At 41.7% G+C, this 22,840-nt stretch overlaps 3 protein-coding genes across 4 annotated transcripts; 1 reads left to right on the top strand and 2 right to left on the bottom strand.

The window, feature by feature from the left end:
- Window positions 1-285: 285 nt before the first annotated feature.
- On the bottom strand, window positions 286-8,404 carry acox1 (acyl-CoA oxidase 1, palmitoyl). 2 transcript variants are annotated; one of them, XM_037259863.1, is made up of 14 exons: window positions 8,187-8,404; window positions 7,198-7,357; window positions 5,199-5,359; window positions 4,538-4,645; window positions 4,269-4,388; window positions 4,069-4,184; window positions 3,661-3,830; window positions 3,377-3,539; window positions 3,008-3,198; window positions 2,637-2,816; window positions 2,448-2,553; window positions 2,102-2,245; window positions 1,463-1,669; window positions 286-1,377 (listed from the first exon to the last, which is right to left on the bottom strand). In XM_037259863.1, exons 1-14 carry the CDS (start codon window positions 8,293-8,295, stop codon window positions 1,327-1,329), a joined length of 1,986 nt encoding a protein of 661 aa, XP_037115758.1. In that variant the 5' UTR covers window positions 8,296-8,404; the 3' UTR covers window positions 286-1,326. The 2 variants fall into 2 exon arrangements, with proteins under 2 accessions (XP_037115758.1, XP_037115764.1); XM_037259869.1 differs by lacking the exon at window positions 5,199-5,359 and adding an exon at window positions 6,494-6,654.
- Window position 8,405: 1 nt separating this feature from the next.
- On the top strand, window positions 8,406-9,751 carry ten1 (TEN1 subunit of CST complex). The gene is made up of 3 exons (XM_037259881.1): window positions 8,406-8,636; window positions 9,048-9,205; window positions 9,282-9,751. Exons 1-3 carry the CDS (start codon window positions 8,548-8,550, stop codon window positions 9,437-9,439), a joined length of 405 nt encoding a protein of 134 aa, XP_037115776.1. The 5' UTR covers window positions 8,406-8,547; the 3' UTR covers window positions 9,440-9,751.
- A 31-nt stretch (window positions 9,752-9,782) lies between these two features.
- Window positions 9,783-21,782, bottom strand: evpla (envoplakin a). The gene is made up of 22 exons (XM_037259851.1): window positions 21,553-21,782; window positions 18,928-19,027; window positions 18,710-18,864; window positions 18,397-18,520; window positions 18,177-18,308; window positions 18,025-18,066; window positions 17,689-17,850; window positions 17,492-17,599; window positions 17,037-17,132; window positions 16,841-16,951; window positions 16,241-16,387; window positions 15,929-16,083; window positions 15,761-15,858; window positions 15,503-15,675; window positions 15,136-15,308; window positions 14,873-15,011; window positions 14,595-14,788; window positions 14,352-14,502; window positions 13,995-14,078; window positions 13,790-13,897; window positions 13,619-13,711; window positions 9,783-13,533 (listed from the first exon to the last, which is right to left on the bottom strand). The coding sequence occupies exons 1-22, from the start codon at window positions 21,591-21,593 to the stop codon at window positions 10,150-10,152; spliced, it is 5,970 nt and encodes a 1,989-aa protein (XP_037115746.1). The 5' UTR covers window positions 21,594-21,782; the 3' UTR covers window positions 9,783-10,149.
- Between the last annotated feature and the right edge of the window lie 1,058 nt (window positions 21,783-22,840).

Below are 22,840 nucleotides of genomic sequence, written 5' to 3' on the forward strand. Positions count from 1 at the left end.
TTACATTCTAAAAGAAACACGTTTATATTGGAGTAAGTTATAATTATAGAAACATTGAGACTTCATTAATTTGGGATTAAAAGTCAATCTAAAATCAACAGGTTGTACATTAAAAATATAACCTTAATATATAAAGTTGAATAAAAAATCCCCAATGCAGTCTATTCCCTATTATATACGAACAATATTAATCAGAATACTGTCTTTAGACTAGTGGGGTCCACATATAATTTATTGTGAAGAAAATAAGTGACCTGACTTCCCTTTAAAACACCTACACAGAAGGACAGATGCACACTCTTTTATGAATATTTATTTTGACAACATGTCAAACTATCAATGTTAGTAGAAACACAAACTAATATCCAACCAATTATGGTGAATAAACATCTTGGCTAATTGTTACCATGAATTTACAGTATACAAGAGAGAGGACATGTTGTCCTGTGAAGATAATCTTAGTCTGAGAAGGAACATCCCTCAAACAGACAGGCACATAATCTGATAAAAATGTTTTCAATTGTCCATATGAAAAACTTAATCTAAAGTATTACAGTTCTTTTATATGAAACATTGAGTTTCCATGACATTAAAACACTTTGATTTGTAAGCAAGTATCTATCCACTTTTCCGTCTGTAAAATCCCAGAATCAAATTTACTTTATGATCATGATGCAATCTAGTGTGCAATTATTTTAAAAGGCCCACATTTGAGCCACAACACAAGAACTGCCAACCTCAGCCCATCAGAAATTACACAAACTTTTTTGAAAGTAAAAGGCCAATCGTCCGCTCTATTTTGCTTCAGGTATAAAATGCCTACAAAAACTGTGACAAGGAGGCTGCACTTCTAAATATTTCTTTCTTCCAGAAGAGCAAGCAGCCCAGTCTACAGAAAACAAGCAAGAGATTTTGGTGTTGGCTTTGTTATGTAATTTTCATTGTTGCATTCTGTTCTTGTTGGGAAAAACTTAACTGGCAAACAAAAACCCACCATCAGGCTACAACAGAGAGGAGGACATGTTACATAATTAGATCAGATTAAAAATGTTGCGAATATACATTTTATTTACTTTCATTTTATTTAATGCGACAGCAATCTATGATTGCTAATCACATAATTCATGACCATTTGATATCAAATAATAAAAATAAAAAAAGATAGTTAAAAACCTTGCTTCCCCTGATTAATTTAGGGGCCTTCATGTTAAGGACACAGGTCAGTCTTGATGAGAATAAAGTCAAGAGACTTTTTGGGATTTGAAATGATGTACCATTTTCTATTCACATGCAGAAATGCTCACAGGCAGAAATGTGTGTTTCCGCTCACAGTTTAGACCTCAGCGGCTTCAGATACTTATGATAGGACTCGTGGACCTGCAGAAGGAAGAATGCAACCGTTAATTGAAATGATAAATGACTATATTTTACAATTATAATCTTTCCAGCGGCATTTGCTGACCTCCGTAGAATTCAGTGGTGAGCGACGGGCCCATTCAAACATGTTTTCGTAGACATTGCCATCGTATCGCCCCAAGATTGAATTTAGCATCCTGTCATGGAAATCAAAGGCATCTACCAGCACCACAGCATTTGGCCTCAGCTCGGAAAGAAGCTCCTTGATATGGGAAGTAACCTCTATCAGCTGGGACCCCTCTAACAGTCCAGCCTGAGATAAAGTAGATGGAAATGTGGATGAGGGTTAGATAATTACAGATAGCAATTTACGCAATTTATTTTAGACAATAAGAAAATCTTGAATTAGAAGTGACACAACAAAAGAAAATCCTTGACTGGGCATCCAGTATTGCTATACACTGTTGAATTGATATTCGAGCAAAAGGACATTATATATATAAAAAAATTTTAGCAGCTGCACAAAAAAAAAATCCACTTTTTGTATTCTATTGAATAATATTTTATTAAAAAAATATGGAGTACTACTTTTCCTCATTAACATTTTTGTAGGAAATACTGGAACAGATTAAAAGCATTTCCATTCATTTCAATGGGACAAATTTGCGGTATGATTATTTAGAGTAACGAGTGTGGTCACACAACAAAGTATTATGTATTTTAAGGCACCGAGATAGATTTGTACCTGAAGAAAGTCTCCAGAGTTGTTCGACACGCCATGAAGTGCGTAGAGGCGAGCAAGCGTTAACAGCACTGAGTGTATGGGGGCAGCATCAATCTCTCCCAGCTTGTCAGCGAAGAGCTTCACTACCACATAGTGGCAGTGGGCCTGGAAGAGGTCAAATAGGAGGACACGGTGTTTAATTAATGTCAGACAATCAGATAAACAAACAAATAGTCACTATGCAAGAATCTTTTATTTCATTCAATTTTATTTACCCCTACAAGTAGAATAACAGCAGTGAATGAGAAGTTTGTCAGTGTTGCATGGGAATCTAAAACATACTGAAATTCACATAAAACGGTCTTACATCAGAAGCTCGGACCAGGTCGATAGCGCTATTATTCCAGGCGTCCTCTTGGCGCTTCTTGCGTTGCAGCTCCTTCTGGATGCTCTTGGCTGCCAGTTCGACCAGACTAAACACACAGAAGGACCATTTGCATATATCAGAAACAAATTGGCTGCTGGCTCGTGACGATCTATGATTCTTGTCCCATACATGGCGGCCCGCAGTTTGTAGAGCTCCACCAGGGTGGACAGGTCATTAAAATCGATCACAGTCGATTTTGCGGCGATGAGCTGTGGTTGGATTCTTTGATGCTCTGCCTCATTCAGGTATGACACAATGCCATGCAGCTGCTGACCAGCTCTAGCCTGCCTGTAGCTCTTCATCAAGTATCTGCACACACACATTTTATGTGCTATGAGGGTTGGAAGGACAGAATGCTGATGTGTGATGGTAGATGTTTTCTGACCCAAACCAAATAAGAAAATCAAGGGCAGTGTGAAAAGGCCTTTCACAAAAATATGAACATCTAACTATGCAGCGCTAATATCGGTCCACCTGTACATTTGTGTGGAATGACACACCTTGCAGTCTGCAGCATCATGACTGTGTTCTCTCCCTCGTAAGTGCAGGTTGGAGTGAAGTCAACATATATGTCGGGCAAGGCACTGCTGCGGGAGTAGCCGTGACCTCCGCACGACATGCGGCACACCTCAATGGCAGAGTTGGCTGCCCACGTGGTGAAAGCCTTCAAACCCGCAGACAGAGCGTGGAGCTACACATCGGAGAAAGGTGGAGACAAACACAAAGGGTGGAAATCTTTCTGAACACATTGGGAGTCAGCAAACAAAACTATATGGAGACATTGTGAATCCCCAGACATCTATTAACGATGCATTGGTTAAGATTTTGCTGCACCGAGAGATCACGTGGACTACATGTGCTATTAGTACCTCTGGAAGCTCACTGAAATCCCCCTGATGGATGTCACCAGTGATGCGATGGTATGTTTGGTTCATATAATGACCAACAAAAGTGAAGGCATAAGCCATGGCAAGCACTGGGAACAGTTTGTATTGCTGCGTCTGGTAGTCGAGGATCTGCGGCTCGGGTTCTCTGCAGGACAAAAACAAATATATATTTTGTTTTCATGGACAAATACACTAAAAGTTAATGTCTGAAGAAGCCAAATTAAATTGTTTGCTTGAGTGACGCCAAGAAGCCAGCGGTGACTGACCCTGGCCGGATTTCAGATTGGTGTCGGACAACGCTGTAGCGGATGGCGATGGTGCTGGATTTTGCGAGGGCCCGAGCGGACTCTCCTACAATCATGGAACGAATGAAAACCATTGTGCCGTAAGTCAGTTTATCGCTGGGTGGCTTGAAGTAGGTGCCATCCGGGTCCACCTAGTGGACGGAAAAGAACAATTCAGCATGTGAACGTGCCAATTGAAATAAAATACATAAACTGCTGCTCTCCTAAAATAACTAAATTCTCTTGCTGGTTATCTAACATGCTAATTTTGTTTGTGGAAGTGTTTTAGATATCTCTGGGAAAATCTATGCATTTTCTTCAGCATACTTAAATGTATAAACTTGGAAACTGGAAATTACTTGACTATGCAATTTGCGAGGATTGCCTGACCTTGGCGTATTTCATAAGCATGTTCTCCCGTGGTATCCGCACGTGGTCAAGTTTCAAAAAGCCGTTGTCAACTTCACTAAAGCCAAATTTGGGTCCAATATCGCCAACAACAATACCTATGGAAAAAGAGTTTCTGTTCAATGAGAAATATGAACAGACATGACCATTCAATTAAAAGAAATTCCAAATATTGTAGTTACCTGGCAGTGGTACATGTGTGTTCATGTCACGGATAGGCACAATGAAAGCATGCAGACCACGGCAGCTTCCCTGAGTATAAAGCTGAGCAAGTACGATTGCGTGGTTTGAGGTCTTCCCAACTAGAAAAGAGCAGCAGCGATTGTATGTATTTAGATTTTCAAACATTCGTATTTCAAAATGCACCAGTTAGTCTGATTCGGAAAAATGCAGAGAAATCTCAAAAATATAAATTGTTTTGCATTCCTGGAAAGTGTATACTTGTACTTACGGCCTCCAGGCCACCATTTAATTGAGCTAACAGTGGGACTGTTTAAGACAAACTCTTCTGAAGTTGGGTCATATTTGGCGGTGGTCTCCAGTCCTCGGAGATGTGTTCCTGGAGGAAAGGGATAAAGCAACCATTCACCAGTCACACACAGTCACAGAAAACAATTATCGTTCATCTAAATAATGTTAACACCGCACTATAAACTAATTCACTCCAACATGGATAAAAAAAAAAAAAACACAGGAAGCGTCTTGGTAGAAAACAAGCCCATGAGAGTTGCCATAAAGTCACTTGCTAAATCTTTGAGTAAATATACTGTATAGAATTACAGGACTACAAAATGCCCTCTGCTGAATGTTCCATTACGACAGAGTAAAGCAGTGCACCTTGTATATGTTTGACAGATCCAAAAACATGTTAATACTTATGTCCTATTAAATACTTTTTTCAAATGTATTTTTAGTCTGAATGACCCACCCAAACTGGAATATGCAATTAAGTCAATTTTTCTGGTTTTGGCTGTTAGGCAGACAAATCTGCTGACCCAGACATTTGGAATTAATAAGTGGCATTGCAAAAGCGGACCACGTTTTTTCACTCCTTAACACAGGTCTCCTCAAATCAGTAGGTGGACTTTGAGCCATGCTTTTCAATATTTTACCGTGGCCCATCTCAGTCTGAGCGTAGGTGCCGATGATCTCTAGGTTCCAGGCAGGCATGAAGAAGCGGTCCATTTGTTCTGGAGTGGCCTGGTTAAGCAGCGTGGGCAGGAACATTCCGAGATGCAGATCTAAAGGTTCAGGCCTGCCTGGGTGCACGCAGCTAAACCACAGAAGACAGAGGCCGGTGGGACAGGAAACCAGGTGGTAATGCGAGGCAAAGACAAGCAGCAACAAGAAGCATTTTGGAGGGAGCACAAATTATGGAAAAGTGTAGGCCAAATTAAATACATGGAAAAATGAAAGTAAACATGCAAATGGAGTGTAAAAAAATGATGGATAGAGGACAAGCAAAGAAGAAGCCATGAAGAAAGGAGAGAGCAAATAATTTATTCAACTTATGAGCTTGAAAAACAACAACAATCATTTGTGCATAATTTGTCTTGTGGCTCCAGTTGTAACAGAGAGGAGGAATCAGCAATGCCAGGATAGGGGTGTGAAGTTTCACACTTCTCCCGTCCGGTTGTGTCAAATGTAAGTCCAAATAAGTACTGCATTGAATTCATCAGATGCAATATCCTATTTGACTGGGTTCTATGAAAAAGCCAAAGGCAGATCAATTCCGGACCTTCTGTTACAGCCCCGATGCACACATTTTGCATGATCTCTGTGCAACAGAAGTTACTCTAAACAGGATAGTAATAGCTTTAAAAACAAAGACTCAGCAATTAGTTCAATGCCTCGGTGGTTAGAAAATGGACATTCACTGGGCAGCAACAAACAATAACTTGCTTGACCTACTTTCTTCTTTGCACGTTTCTCAGCCTTTTTGAATACAAAGAGATAATGAGTTGGCAACAACAACTCAACCTCTGAGTATTTTATAACCGAGGTACTTAAACATTCGGACCAGTACCAAGTTGCATACCATTTGGTTACACCTCAGAGAGGAATGAAAATGCATTAAAATATGTATGCACTTTTGATGACTTTTATTTTTTTCAAATGGCAGTGCACTTTGCGAAACACTAAACATGGTTGATTTCATTTTGGAATGTAGCTAATCAAAAGATGAATAACTCGTGGGTGCCGGTATGTAAACCTACAAAATGAAATTATTGATATTAGTGTAGGCAGAAATAATATAAATATTGATCTGTCAAACACATACTGTACAAGTAAGCCTAATCATGTTTGCACTTAGAATGGGCCTGTTTTCACCAGTCAAAAATACCAAATATATAGATTTTGAATTGTGTCCAAAAAAAGAAAATCAGAGGCGTATTCATGAACTGACCGTGACCTAGCTCAGTTTGAGCATATGTGCCAATGGCCTGGTAGGACTCTGCTAGAGGTAACCATTTCTTGGACTGCTCAGGGTCACATTGGCCATACAGGGTTGGGACAAACATCACAAAGTGTAGGCCCATTGCCTCGTGAACATTGCCTCGAAACATACTGGATGAAAAAAAAATGTATACAATCATTAACTAATGTTTAAGTATTGAGTGTCAGTGAAGTTGGAGAAGGTTGGGATTCTACTGTTGGCAGGGGACTCAACTCTGCTTCATGTGGGCTAAGCTTGCGTAATGAAGGCCTAGCTGTTTTACGATCTCTCAAACTCAACTGTAATGCGTCTTGGAGTCAAGGCTATGTATAGTGACTTGAGTTTAACGAAATATCTATAGTTCATAAATTAACTTTAAAGAATAAATATACTACTAAATACATCACATGGTTTGTGTCTGGTATTTAAGCACATGCAACAAGCTGAAAACCTCATTCACCCCTTGACATAGTTTTAATCTGTACTTTGCTCCAACTTTATTTGACCATACATACTAACTAGAATGCCCGGGCAAAGTTGACATAAAGCTCTTTGAAACTTTTTCCAAATGACAATTCAATCTGGAGTTTTGCCTTGTCATAGAAAAGAAGTGTTGTATAATGTGTCATTCCATGCACATGACATGTACTTGTTTAAATCTGTAATCAAATTACCTCTTATAGCAGTAGATCTCCTCTGGGTCCGCAATGCCATACTCTCTCAACTTGAGGATCATTTGGGCACTCTTTCTAACAGCTTGGTCATAGCGCTCACTGCGAGACAAGAAGTTTGGGTCTTGTTCCTTAAAGTCCGGGTCGTTCAGAACCATGGACTCTGCAATGAATAAGGGTGAAAGCAAAATAGTGAACCCTCATGTTTGAGTCTCAGCTATGGAGTGGATTTATTTTTTTTTCATCAGTTTGAGCGCTTTTAATGGACGCATGGATAGGCCACGGCAGACAGGCAAGGCTAAATTGAGTTGCAGCATGCAACGTGCTGCAACATGCCAATTTCCCTCAAATGTTCTACATGGCCTCTATAAAGTGATTTGAGAATAATGAGAAGTCAGACCATCCATCCTGTGATGTAGTTTGCTGACTAGCTGCTGTGATTCCAAACTAGTGTGCCATGACACATTACTGTGGCCTCCTGTGAGAGATCAGATGTCCCGTCGGGAGTGATTTTAATTGGTCCAAAAATATTTTACTTCATCTTTGTTCATCAATCTATACCAGTGGTGTAGTGTGAGAAGCAGAACAATTAAATTCTTATAGCAGATGATGGCAGGAGGTATATAATTAACCTGTGTATCCACTTTATGTGGCATATTTGTTTGCTGATGACATTTTGTCTAATTTATTATCTTTGGCTGAAGAAATTGGAAACAGTGAACTAGTTTGTTGCTTCTTGACACACTAGAACAGTACACAGATAAAACCAACCGCGAAATTAACGTAATAAAACCCATTATCGTGTGTGCACTGAAATATAAAGACACCATGAGCTACTAGCTAACGTTAACCCCTAGCTTCGTTTGACTTGACACTAGGATTTAATATTAGACAATAATTAGGAACGATCAGATAGAGACTATAGATTGAAAGTGGGTTAGAGGTTCACGGTGTCCAAAATGACCTGTTAGAGTACGCGTGCGACAAGTTACCAATTTCTCGCCTCCTCTTGGTCTTCTCGGGGCCTCCGTTCAGAATGTTGGTGAGTTTCTCAATGTCAAAAGTTGCCTTCTTCCTCTCGTTCAGTATGTCTGGATTCATGTTTGAGCCTGAAAATGAATTTAAAGGAGGATTGAGAACGACGTGGGTTGAGGGACGGAAGCGGCCTGTTCTCTCCGTTTGGAGAGGTTGATGACGCTTGGTCACGTGAACAAACCCGGAAGTAAGAGATTTTTTGGGGTTTTTTTTGGAGACATGTCAACCTCCTCAACTCGTTTACACTATTTGGTATTTGTTTAGTTTACGACATAACTCGAATTTTGAACACGTTGTTAGTTATCACTACAAGAAGCCATGCTTCCTGCTGCTGCGGTGTATTATTTCCCGTGGGAAGTGAAGTCCGGAGCTTTGCAGGACAGACAGTCTGTGCGAACATTTGGCAGGTGGGTTAGTAGTAACTCACTTGAGATAGTTCTATTTCGTTCACAAAGGTGGGGGGATACTCAGTAGTATTTATTTATTAGATGTACACACACAGAAAAGCACAAACTGTTAAATCTATTCAAGTACAAAAGGAAACAAAAACAGCTTTTTGGCTCAATCAAAAATAAACCCTTTGCACACCAAACCTTTCCCTCTTCTATTAGCTTGGCGTCGTGCTGTTTGTAGAATAAAAAAGATAGGCACCACTTTGCTGAAAGCTAAATTCTGACAGGATGTTATGGACCCATATCTCCTGCATGAGCAAAACAATTATATCTAATAGCCATTGTATTCCTTTGTTCAGACAAATTAAATTATAATATATATCATATAATAAAATATAAGATATAAATTATATCTCATTTTTCTAGACTCACCCGCTATGAGCCCGAGAAGTCCCAGGCTTCACTAACAACTCAGCACGCTTCCAAAGAGCACCATGTTGTCATCAATACCTCATTTGTGGAACCATTTAATCCCATAATTGGAGCTCAATATATAGTTCTGGGTGAAATTGAAATAGCTGAAGGTAAGTGTTGTCTTTTTCAACACGTTCTTGTGTTGTTGGTTTTTGTTTTGTTAATCAAGCATCTTTTGTTTCACAGGGGTGGAGGGGCTGAGGATCTGCGCTCGTGTCCTCAACTGTGTGGATGGTGTAAACATTGCCCTACTGCAAAAAGTCATCAACGAGCAGAGGAGCTTCTTCAAGGAAAGACAGAGCCATCTGGAGGATGCTGCAGTACAACATGCAGATACAAATTGATCTTGAACATGCTCATGGACTGCTGATGCTTTGGATTTTGTAGTTTGTTTTTTAATAAGGATTTACAACATACTTATGGTGTATATCTCCAGTGCTTTATTAAATCAAAGAAAAAATGTGCCACTCAATTAATACTTTTCTTAGTTCCAACTTTTGATTTCCTGCAATAGCTTTTGTTACAGCATGGCCAGAAAAGCATTTACTATGTAGCCATGACGTTATGGCATTACTCCCAATATCTGACGACGCTTGCGCTCTATAACATGATCTCATTTTCATAATTTATGAAGTAAGTCAGAGGAATTGTCCATTCATGTGTGTTTTTTTAAAAGATGACACGAGACATTATAATTTAAATTTATTGACTGAGTTAAAAGTGAACAGTGTTAAGGATAGCCCACAGTAATACATAATCATATTAATTAGCATTGCACCATGTCCCAGTATTCCACAGTAGTAATATCAGGTAGATACTTCATTTGTAACATTGTTCTACTTAAATCATAATAACATCTGCCCGCATCTGACATGTTTGGTAAACAAAGACAATTTGGCAGCATTTCTGGGGGTTTGACAGAAAGCATGCCTGATTCAAAAAGGCACATTGTATGCACCGTTTACGTTCATACAATACGATCCCAAATATATTGGCAGATTCTTTTTTTCTCATCTATTAGAGCAGAGCAGACATCGCTAAGGTGTAAACACATTTAGAATCTTGCATATCTGTTGTACGCTGGAGTGTAGCCAGACTCTTTGGAGGAGGCCGGCAACATTAGAAGGCCAGAGTTGGGGTCTCTTTTACAGCGATCCAAGGCTTGTTTGTAGTTGATCTTCTGCTTGGTGAGGGGATCTGTGATATCCTTCTTGTAATTGATTTCAGATTGAATATCTCTCATCATGTTGCTGTTGATCATTTTGGATCCAATGGCATCCAAGATGCTTATTCTTCTGTTGCCATTGGGATCCACCAGACCTCCGGTCAGGTGCTGCGCTTCCATGTACCATGTTGCACTTTCCTTTGGCATCCAACCTTTCTGGATGGCTTCTCCCACGGACAAACGCTGTTTGGTCACTGGGTCTTCCACCCCAGTGTAGGCCTTTTGAGCGTTGAGGAGCCTCTGGAGCTGACTTTCATCAATGAGGCCTCTGGAAGCTGCCTTCTGAACCGAGTGTCTGTCTCTGGCGGTGATATCAATGATGCCGCCGGTTGCCGCCTGAGCCTCAAGCAGCTTTTGGGCTGTCGTGGCGTCGATAAGTTTACGCATGGCGGCGCTGCGTATTGTGAAGCAGGTGTCAGTGTGTGTATCCATGATTCCAGCAATTGGATACGTTTGTGTAGCGGCATAGTCAATTGAGGCCGATGGTGTGTTGGCATTTGGGACAAATGAGTTGAACTGGGCCTTGGACTTGCTTTCACTGGCAACCAGCAAGGCAAGTTCTGAGATGTGGAGTTGGCCTTGTTTGTACCTATCCAAATCCATCTGTGTTAGTCGGCCATCCCTCAGGGCATCTTTAATGGGGTACTGATTGCCACTCTTTCGGTCCAGCAGTACGGATGTCTCGCCATCAGGTCCCACGGAAGTAATCTCCTCCCAGTCGCACTCAAGCTCCTGCAAATGAATGTACTGTTGGCGATCGATTAGTCGCCGCTGGTAAGCATCGTAAGGAGACATATCTTTGCCTGTGTCTGGATCCAGAATGGTGATTTTGGTGGACACGTTGGTCTCCTTGGTCCTGGTTTCAGCATGTTCCTCTTTCTGCAGGCTCAGCATGAGCTCGCGAATGGTGCTGTCACGCATATGGATCTTATCTTTCTCGCTCATGATTTCCCTCTCCATTTGCTGTACGTCAGAACCCATCTTCATGCTTCTGTTCCTGCTCATCTGTGATCTCTCACTCATGAGTCTGCTCTGCTGCTCGAAAGACAAGTTCATGTCGTTTTTCTTTGCATCCAGTGTCCTGAGTTCACGAGTCAGGTTGTCCTTCTCCCTCAGTAAGTTGTCTCTGTTCATTGTTAGGGTCGTTTCTTCTCTTGAGCTGCTAGACCTGGTAGTCATCATATGGCTTGTTCTAGTACTGAGGCGTTTGATTTGACCCTCAATGTCCTGCCTTCCAAATTTCATCTTCGAGACCTGTTCCCTCAGACGATCCCTCTCCGCTTCCACAGCTTGGTCTTTCTCAACACGGACAACTTCTTTGTACACTTTCTTTTCAACCGACTTTTCTTTCTGGAGGACCTCAAGCCTAAGAGTGATGTTACGGATGTCTCTCTGGAGACGCAGGATATCACTGGTTTCCTTATCCATATCTGAGCGCAGGCCATTTGTCAACCTCTCAAGTTTTGGGTCCCTCTCCACTTTCAGTACCTCCTCAACAACAATATTTTCTGAAACCGCAGGCGGCGCATGTTCCAGCTGGTGGATCCGCATTCTGAGTTCCTTGAGTTCTGACTCTGCTATGATCCTCTTTTGATGCTCATCACTTGCTCTGAGGAGCCTCTCGTACTCTTCCACCTTTGTTCGAAGTTGCTGAAACTCTAAATCGATCTGACGTCGAGTCATCACTTCTTCATCCAGGGTCCTTCTCAGCCTCTCGTGCTCATGCACTTGGCGCGGGTCCTTCTGTAAACGTACAACCTCCTGCACAACCACTTTCTCCTCTGGTTTTTGTCTTTCCAACAAGATGTATTTGTTCTTCAGGTCAAACACCAACTCCTCAGTTGAACGTCGCCTTTGCGCTTCATCCCTCAATTCTCTTCTCAGACGGTCAGCTTCTTTCTCTAACAGAGGATCCGGTTCATACTTAATGACATCTCTGGTGAGGATTTTGGTCTCGATCTTGGACTTTTCAACCTTCCATTCGTCTCTCTCTCTCCTGAGTTTCCTCAGTTGGTCTTGGAAAAAGTTGAAATTGTTGTGGATGATGTTAATTTGCTCATTTAACCTTTGAATCTCTCTCACGTTCTCAGGGCTTCTTTCTTCCTTCACCACCTCTTGAAGAACTTCTTTCGTTTCTACCCTGGGCTTCTGCGATCGAAGGAAATTCACCTCTGATCCGATCTTTGCGATATCCCTATCGATGACAGAGCGCTGCGAATTGGCATCTTGTATGTCTTTCCTCAGGCGTAAAATTTCTACCTCTGTGTTTGGATCAATGCGGAATATCTCATTAACGATTTCCTTCATCTCAACTTTTGGTCTCAGAGCTTGAACTTCCCTGTAGCGACTGTGGAGGCTAAACAGCTCTTTGGACAAGGAGTTGTTTTCCATGATCTCATTCTCCACCGATACCCGAGTCCTCTTTGATTCTGCGATGAGTTCGGGGTCTTGCTCGACCTTTTTAACTTCCTTTGTAATGATCTTAGGCTGGATGTTTGGAATCATTCTTTCAAGGGCATTAATCTGGCTTCTCATTTGGAATACTTCATCATTAATCATTTTAACCCTGCTCGTCTCTTCCGAAATTTCGGTCTCAAATTTCCGCACAGATCTCATCATCTCTGGGTCTTTTTCTACTTTCACTACCTCCTTCTTAACCACCCTCTCTTTAATGAGTGGTTTCTTCTGTTGGAGGAACTCAAACTCTGACTTTATCTGCATGTACTCCGAGCTTCTCAGTCGGATGTCTTCTCTCAATCTTGATATTTCATCTCTCAGCATGGCAGCATCGATATCGAGCTGAGGGTCTTTCTCAAACTCTGTCACTTCTCTCGTCAAGAGTTTTGGTGCGGAATTTTTCAGGTTGTCCTCAAAGAGGACAAATTTCTTGTTATAGATGTCAATCTCACTCTGGATCATGGTCCGTCTCCGATACTCTTCGTTAAGTACCTTCTGAAGTTCTAGTAAGTCAGTCTCCACTTTGGGGTCACGGTAGTATTGAAGCACTTCTTTTTCCTCAACACGCTCTACTCCTCTGCGATTCCTCAGTGACATCAGCCTATCTCTGAAGGCTTTTAGATTAGCCTCAACGTGAAGGCTCCTCTCCCTCTCTTCCTCCAGCTCTCTGGAAAGATTGTTTAGATCGAAAGCATTCCTTTGCTGGCTTTCCAGTTGCACCTGATGTTGTGCCAACAACTGAACTTTCTCATCATTCTACAGCAAAGGAAATCACAATGAGTTCATAAATCATACAGTTATTTGTTTTGCGTACTGAGTTGCTTCTGGCCTGCCCTCTTACTTTCGTCATGAGACTCTGGGCCAAGCCCATCTGTATTTGCCGTTGACCATTTTCAGCTGACGCCTCAGCGTAGCGATTGACCAGATCCCTTTCCTGTCATAGAAAGAGAAAGGGTAACCTCTGCAAATTTCAAGAAAATGGTCAATATTATCAACAGGTTGTAGATGATACCTCTTTCTGGACAGATTCAGCAAGTGTGAGCGTATACGGTCTCTTTACAATAGTGGCGCCGGCATCTTCTAGCGTACCGTTGAATTTGCCAATGTTGGCATCATACTCCTGCATGTCGAAAAGGTAGTCCAATAATATTATTGTGCATTCAATCATTTATGTATGCTTCGACTCAGTGTTATGAATGCTGGATGTTATGTCTTACACCAAGCAGAAGCTGAAGGTCTTGAGACAGGTCGGACAGTCTGTCTACGTCATTGCCTTTCCGTTTCAGGTCGTCCATCACCCTCTGCAGTGAAGTGTCAGCGAGTGAGTGATAACATTCTATCATAGTGCTATAATTGCTGATACATAATTAGGGAAGGTACAATGATGGGACATAAAAACACAGACATAAAAAAGAATCTAAATAGGAAGGCCAGAATCAAGATTTGAACCCCACACTCCAGAACTGTGAGGCAGATGTGTTAACTACTCCACCACAATTGTCGATATTGTTGTTGTAGTTGTTATTATCATGAAATCAAGGACTAAAAAGCAAAACCATCAAAATGATTCTCACCTCCTGCGAGTTGTAAAGAGCAGACACTGAAGACACATCATCCTTGTAGCTGATATTGTTTTTTGGCAGGTTGTTAAGGAAAAAATTGAGGGATTTGGCTGAACTTTGGAACTCCTGGTTTTTGGCGGCAGCTTCTTGTAAGATGTTCTCTCTGGGGGAAAAAATGGTCTATTGTTTAAAGCGCTGCATTGTTTGCATTGATACATATGAAATTGAGCTGCGTGTGTCTGAACGGAGCCTTACCTCTCCTTTAGCTGGTTGTCCAGGTTTGCATAGCGGTTGTGCAGCTGTTTGACCTCTGTTCTCTGACGTAGGATGTCAGGACAGAACTCCTGGTAGCCCTGCTGTAGTGAACTGCATAGCTGCTCAGTGGTCTCTAGGTCCTGACTTAGCTTCCTCATCTCGGGCTGGGCCGATGCCACAGCTTTCCGTTGTTGCTAAAAACGGCAAAGGAAAATTGAGTTTTTCGCAGGTGTTGTGGAATGTTTGTGTAGTTTGAAAGGAAATTGTTATTTCCTTACATGAAGGCTGTCACTAGCAGTTTGAATGGAGTTTGTCACATCAAGTATTGGGCCATCTTCACTGAGCCTATTCTCAAACCCTGAGATGAGGCCATCCACCTTCTTTATCTGATTCTCGAGGTTGAGGGAAGCATTTGCTCTGAAAACAAGCGCACAAAGTTAGAAAGAAGCACTACAGAAAGCTATTTCCTCTATTTTGCACACATAAGAAAAGAATGATGAATAATAGAGATTTTCCTTCTAGGTCATCTTCCGCTACTTACTTCTTGTTATAGAGGTCAGCAAGTCCAGAGAGGCCATCATACTTGTTTTCGGCATTGTTGAGTTTGATTGGCAGCCCGAAGGAGGCATTAGGATCTTTGGACAGAAGAGGCTGCAAATCATCCCGAGCTGCAAGCTTCTCCTGCTCCAGACCATTCAGTGTCCTGCCAGCATGCTAAAAAAATTTTCATTTGAACGAATATGTCACTTTGTGTCACTTCCATAAGACACACCCACCAAATAAAAAAGCCACCTGAAATCATTTTTAGAATTCTGTGCTCAACCTTGTGTGTATATGCTGTATTGTTTGATTTTACGATTAATTAATCAATCAATCACAAATGTTAGCCCTCTGTTTATTTTCCTTACTTCCTGTTCCTTCAGCCTGTTGAGCAGATCTCCACTGGGGTTGGAGCGGCTCAGTGGTGATCGTATGCGGTTCAGCACGTCTTTATCAGCATCGTCCAGGTCGGCGTTCAGTTTGTCCAACCGGAGACCCAGCGCTGACAGGCTGGGGTCCAATGTGGGCGTCGACACTGGGGCTGAACCGGTAAATGATAAGTTCATTTATTAGAAACGTGAGCAACATGTGAGGGGTCTGGAGACAATATATGGTTTAACAATGACCTGATTGCAAGGACCTGGCCATCTCTGACTTGTGGTTCTTGAGGCTTGCTGCCAGAGAGGCTCTCCTCTTCTTAATGTCTCCCAGTTCACCACCCAAACTAGTCAACAAGTGTATGTTACATTGTTGGTTGACTACATCACTGACTGACATATTTGGTGGTTACTTACATGTCCACTTTGTTGATGGCCTCTGGATCAGGCGGTGGGATCACAAAGCAAACCCCTGGGAAGGTGTTAGTGACCCCTTTGTTGGTTATAACGTCCCAGTTGTCAATCTCGGGGTTAGACTTTAAGGTGCACTTCTCGCCTCTTGAAAGAGGTCCCTAGACAAGGACGCAGAAATACAGTCATTTCATTATAAGGGGTACATTCAAGACTCATCCATCATGTAAAAATCCACACTATAGAGAGAACATGTAGCTGGAATTCACACAAATAAAAAACTTCCCGCCCGCTAATATTTAAGAGTAAATGCTCTACCTTGCTAGACTCCCAGTCGCAGAGGGACTCCACCGTGACTGATCTGTTTGGGATGGTACGACGTTGCTTCAGTGGAGCAATGGTGGTGCTGCGCCTTCTCAGGTCCGCCAGCAGCTGCTCACTGTCCTGCACAGCTTTCTCTTCCGCCTGGTGGGAAACACACACATTTTACAAGTCATCTTGGAGTTACTGCAAGGTAGGTCTGTTCCAATATCCCTAAAAGAAGATTGACTGGTATCACACACTCAAAAGCACCATTTACAACTTCCATGAAATTGCATTTATCGGGATGTTTTCAACAGTTTTCATTTCATAGCACGTAGCTTGGCTGTGCAGCACCAAGGCGTTTGTGTGGTTTTTTTGTGTGTCCATTCAGATTTCAGTGTCTGTGTTGCGACGTGTTGTGTTGTTACGTATATAGCCGTACATACAACCTTTCACATTCCCACTTATGGACAACTTTTCGAATGCAAAACGTGTGTGCCTTGGCTTATAATCAAGGTTGGGAAAAAATACACTTGTCTACTGGGCTGTCGGCTTCCATATCGACATCTTTAAATGGGGCTGTGACAAAACACGATTAAAGCATTCTCCGCATACCTCAAGCTGCAGCAACATCTCTGAGTGGCTCACTCTGTTCATAAGTTTTGGGTCCAAGCTCCTGTTGAGTTTGCCCAGATTCTCTGCCAGTTGCTCTGTGTCCAGTTGGTACTGCAAGGTAACGCGTTTTGTGTCAAACACACAGGAAGGCATGTTCAGGTACACAAGAAGTCTTCTTGTCATTCCCCATCATTACCTTTTTATACTGCTCCAAATTGTCCAGGTGTGTCTCCTGACAAATGCACAAGTGAAGGAACTTCTGCCACTCGTTGCGTACGGCGTCTCTTTGAGCCTGCAAGTGGAAGGTTGTATAAAATGAAGTGGTGAGCCAAGTGGCCATGACTGACTGGAGTATCATCACATTTGACATTGGGCGATGAGGCCTATGAACTGGCGGGATAAAAGAATCGCTTGACATTGTAGCTTCTTGAGATCATTGCTAATTATGTACTTACGTATTCGCTTGTGTGGGCAAGTTAGAAAGACTCACTCATTTTTTTTTTTTTTTGCCTAGACTCTATAAGTGAACCATGCCCCATTATTTTTTAATCAGATAAAGCCATGTGGAGAATGTCAATAGCAAAAAAAAAAAAAAAAAAAATCACTATGAATGCAACTGTGTATGTAAAATAAAAGTGTTTGGTAATATACCTGTACGGTAGCGCTGGCAGGGTGCTTGCTCTCAATAAGTCTGTCTCCTTCATCCTGGAGTTTGTTCACCTCGCTCTCGTGTGACAACAGACTGTTGTTCTTGAAGTTCTTGAAGACAAAAACACATTTACCCCAGGTTAGCGCACAAAATCCCCATTAAGTCTCATCATTACGACTAGTAACTGGTCAATTCTGACCTCATACTGCCTGCGGACATCTGGAGGATCCACCATCCTGTCACTCCAGTCCTCCTTCTTGATCTTATCCTGCTCCTCTCCCAGGAAAGTCAGCTCCTTGTTGCAGCCCTGCATGTACTCATAAAGGCTGCCCAAGTAGTGGCCGCGCCACTTAGAGGTTTCCTTTAAGAGAGGGAAAAATATGTGAACAGCAGCGGAGGGACCATCGGACCATCGCACTGGCCTTCAGTTGTATCATAAATTCTAAGACATCAGATTTCATCCAAGTCAATCTAACCAGCCAAATACTCGGACTATTCTCCTATGGGATTTGTCAAATCCTAACAAGACACTCACAAGAAGGTTGCCGTACTGTTTCTTGAGGGCCACGTAGTTCTCCTGGAAGACAAGACGATGGACGTCTTTTACTACAGTAAAATGTGTTACTACATCAATTCAAATAAAAAAACGGCACACAAGGTGTGAAGGTGGTGGTAGTGTTAGTTCACCTTGGTACCGGCAGAGCTGACGCACAGTTGCGGATTGTAGGCCTCGATCTCCTGGTGCAGGAGTTTGTGAGAAGCAATTTGTTTCTCCAATTCTGCGATGGTAGGCCCATACTGGTTACTGCTCACTTGTGCCTGAAAACGCACACACAGGAGGAAGCGATTGAATGCTACTGCCATTGTAGTTTGGTGAAAGGCAGTCAAAGCGAATTGTGACACCAACCTGCTTTGTATTAAAAATAGGCGCCCAGTCAATCCTGGGCATGTGTGACACGTCATCAATCTGCTCATAGATGTCTCGATAGAAAGTGCAGTCCTTCAGCCAGCGTTCGTGAAGGTGGAGGACACTGGAAAGAAAAGGCAGACATACTTGATATTTTAAAGCAACAATATGTAGAAATGGTCTCTTAAAATAAGCCCACAAAAATCATGGCATCATAAAGCAAATAATACACCCCATCTGTAGGGGGAGCCGTAATATCATCTGACAATGCCAAATTTTCGGACGTGGATTTTTAGAGACATTGTATACTCACTCGCTCTCGATCTCTTTGGCCTGCGGATGTTTGAGCTTCTTGGCCTTGTCCACGTCCAAAAAGAGGTCTTTCAGAAGGCTCTCAGCTTCGCCCAGCGTGTCACAGAGCTGATTCTGATGCTTCAAAGGGAGCTCTTTCCGCTCATTTTCTGCATCCTGGTGGAAGAAGACATTTTTTTTTAAAAACCTATTGAGATAGGACTTTATGTAGCTTTATACCTCAGCCAAGAGTTGCTCAGACCGGAGGATGTCTTTCTCCACTATGTCTGCATTCTTTTGCATCTGGGCGACCAACATGGCCAGATTAGTGGGCTGGGTCCTGCAAGATTGGGACAAAATGTCAAAGACCTGAGAACCAGCCATGTTAGTGGCTGCAATTCCCCCACACAGTTTATCCATCTCAGAATAACACTCATGGAAAGCATGCCTGTTTGTGAGTTTGCCTTTTGCCTTGCATATTTGCTGCAGCATGTCCAGATAATCACTGTATTGTATCATCTCTTTAATTTAGATAGAAAACAGTGAGTATCAGTAGTAAAACATCCCATAATATTGCAAGACGAGAACAAACATCTAGTTTGTTTGCTCAGTCAAGCTTCAGCACCAGAAGACACTGGGGTTCAGATGCTTCCTCGGGCATGCGAGATTTTTGTCTGTGTGCTGAGCTTTACATTGTTTACTGTACTATACTTTTGAGGGTACAGCAATATTTAAAGATGTTTGTAAGCATTTAAAATGCTTTTGGAATTATAGTTAGTGGTATATCAATAGTCTGAACTATTTACTGTCACTTTTAAGGGAGCCTCAATTATTCACAGATCTGCTATTCATGCTGTATTCTCTTTTTGCCTTAGATAGCAGGGGTCAATTGTAATTTTAATTTTTTTTGCCATTGCAACACTTTTTTATTTAAAACAAACTTATCATGGCCTCTGGAGGAATTTATAAAAACCGAAGTGGCCCCAGATGGAGAAAGCTTCCCTACGAGCCTACAAAAAACACCTCTATAAGTGACACGTGTCATTGAAACACCTCAAACTATTTCAAGAGGGTGGCGGCGTTTAGCATAAATCTTTTCAGCCACTCCCAAAGCGTTCTTCAAATTCACGCCATTCCACTGAGAGCCAGTGTCACTCATGTCTTTCAGACGAATCAAATGTTGAAATCAAAAGTTTTTATTAGCTTAGTAGGGTTGTGCAAACATGTCATAATCTTTTCAGGTGGGCGGGAAATCTACAATTTTCTAATTATCAGCACATTGCAGTGACAATAAACTCTTTTCCTCTTTATATCCCCCCTGCACGCACATCACAGTGACACTTTGCATGTCTTTTTCGTTCTTTTTACTTCATCAACGTCATTTTAAGTCGAATGTGTTATGTTTTTATGAAACGTTGAATTGTTCACTTGTTGATTCCTTTGCGGGAGAGATAATTAAACAGCTACTGGTACATAGCCACCATATATAACCAAGTCAGTAATTACTACGGCAGACAGGGAGCGATGATCTGGTTAGCTGCCTTGACAAACTGGACTGGCTGCATAATTGAGCAGGGTTTGTCTACATTCTTTACCAAGATCACGGCACTGCAAACACTCCCTCATTCAAATGTGAAAACGCCTGAAAGCAAGGATTTTGCTGCAATGTCGACATTGTAATAAAGGAAGCGTAAGGGTGAAAAAATTGAGTGAACAAAAGAAATGAATATGTTGGTAAGTCATATTTTCCTCTTAAGATTCACAGAATGTGCCCAACAGCTGATAAACTCCTTTGGAACCTTGGTACCTTTTACAGTTCGTGAATGTACTTTTGTAAGTCCATTTTAGGAAAAGGGTGTGGGAGACTAAGAAGAGTGGTTGGGTATGATTATAAAATCCAAATACTAATACAGAATATACCAAATTTTGAGAAACCCCAAATATAGTGATACTGTAGCTGATTCTGTTATACATCACCGCAGCTTAAAAAATAAAAACATTACTTGACGATTTCAAAGCATGGTTAGATTATGGTGGAGCATAAGAAATGTTGGCCAGGAATGATGATAGTAAATACCTTACTAGGTCATGAATTTAATCATCTAAAAATCATCTCCAACTGTGGTTATCTGAAAAGATTGTTTTGCCACTGGAATGTGTAACTGCCCGCGACACTTTACGTTGATGCGGGTTGTCAAGCGTCAAATATTTGTAAAAAGATGGATACGCTGCACAGTACAGAGGTGTTGGGTATGGCCAACGCTTGTGAGGAGAAGCTCAATGGATGGATGGATACATTGCAAAAACATGAATTACCATTTAATTCTAAGCCTATTTTTGAAGGACAGAATTAAATACCGCCCTACCATTTCAATGCCCCAATTTGAAATTACGATACTATTTCTTCTATTCGCTTCATGGGTCGCTAGAATCATTGCCAACTGACTTTTTAGCATCGCTGACGGTGTACGTGTGCAACCACCAAGCATCTCGAAGTATTAATTGAAAAGACCTGTTAATCAGATACTTTCTATTAAAATCTACCACTGACTTGTACATGCTCATGAGTGGACGGTTGGGTATCGTTGCAGGCCAACGCCCGTACAGTGCAACTAAAGGACAGGAACCAGTTAAAGGGCCCGGCCCTCATTGTGCCACAGCTATTCTGACACACACAGTTCAGTGTAAGCAAATAGATTCTAATTTTCTCACTACTTCTCATTTTCTAACCTGACAGCTAACATACAAGTTGGGAAAAGGCACCATCATTGTTGATGCGGCCTCTCATCAGAATTTAAACGGCTAGGAGGCACACACACACGCAGACACACACATATCAAAAAATGTATTTGTCAAAAAGCATACCTGGTGATGACCTTGACCGAACTGTCTTTTTTCTTCGACATCCTGGCAGTGTATGGGGTCAACCGAGACTGACTGTAATTCTGTCTCTCTCTTACTCCTCCTTTGTGTCCGTCTCACTCGCCCCCGTGTCTCTCCACTTCCTCGGGGTCCCGCTGTCAAAGTCTAAACACAGCAAAAGACTCACTTACACGCGTTCATATCGGCACAGACGCACCTCCTCCCAGGTGGCCTAGCAGGTGTGTCGCCACCCAGACCTCCACCTTGCACGGGGAGGACCGGACTGACCAGTTTTGCCTTCCTCCCATTTCGGGGCCCTGCCCATCTTTTTCATCAGGGGCCCATTCACCATTTCCGTCCTTGCATGCCATGTTTATTGCTTCTGTTCTAGTGAAAGCTACTTTATTACATCAAGCATGGACCTTTATGGTACATTTCATGCTAAATGTCACCTTAAAGAAAACTATGTGTATATGTTACACACATACAAAAGTCATTTAAGAGGTGGACACACCTTTGCGTTTGTTCACTTTTGTCAGTTGAGCTGCACCCGTTTGGGCTAATTTCAGATGGAATTCAACATAGACTACATGTCACTGATTGGAACAGCAACTTTGGAAGAGTGTACTGCTTACATTAAATTATATTAAATCTGTGAGTTTTGAAGCTGAGATTTCAGTAGCTTACTCTTTGTCACATAAATCACCTGGAGCAATTCACAATCAAGCCCAAGCAAGCTCTCTGAGGTCAATTTAATATCCTATTGGGTAAACTAACAGTCCAATTGCTGAATTTGGACTGGACAAACGCAATTTAACAGCCAAACATACTGGAAGAAGCGCAGCCACAAGAAACTCACAAAAGACTTTTCTTTCTCTTGGCCAACACTTGTGCCTTTCTCTGTTGGCAATGCAAGAATTGAAAGAAAAAGAAAAACATGCGGAGTTCATGCTTTAGACACTTGCACATTTGTTGTCGTTTGACTTTCAAGGCATGTTTTTCAAATGTCATCATAATTTATTTGTATCTAGGCATCTCGATTTGTGTAACATGTAATGCAAGTAATACTTCTTCCTATGACGCTTCAATCCCAAAGAATTGAAAGTGTATGTAATTTGGCATGGCAGACGGTGAGTGGATTACATAACGCCTTATATGTAATACACAGGACAGTAGATGTTTCCAAGTAATCATTAAGGACGACTAATAGTTTGTAAAGTCCCGTCATAAAGGAATGTGAGTCATTGGTCTTGGATGGTGTAGAAAAAAAAAAAGTGAAACAAGGGTAAAA

This window comes from Syngnathus acus, chromosome 1 (genome assembly GCF_901709675.1).
Source record: "Syngnathus acus chromosome 1, fSynAcu1.2, whole genome shotgun sequence".
Lineage (NCBI taxonomy): Eukaryota > Metazoa > Chordata > Actinopteri > Syngnathiformes > Syngnathidae > Syngnathus > Syngnathus acus.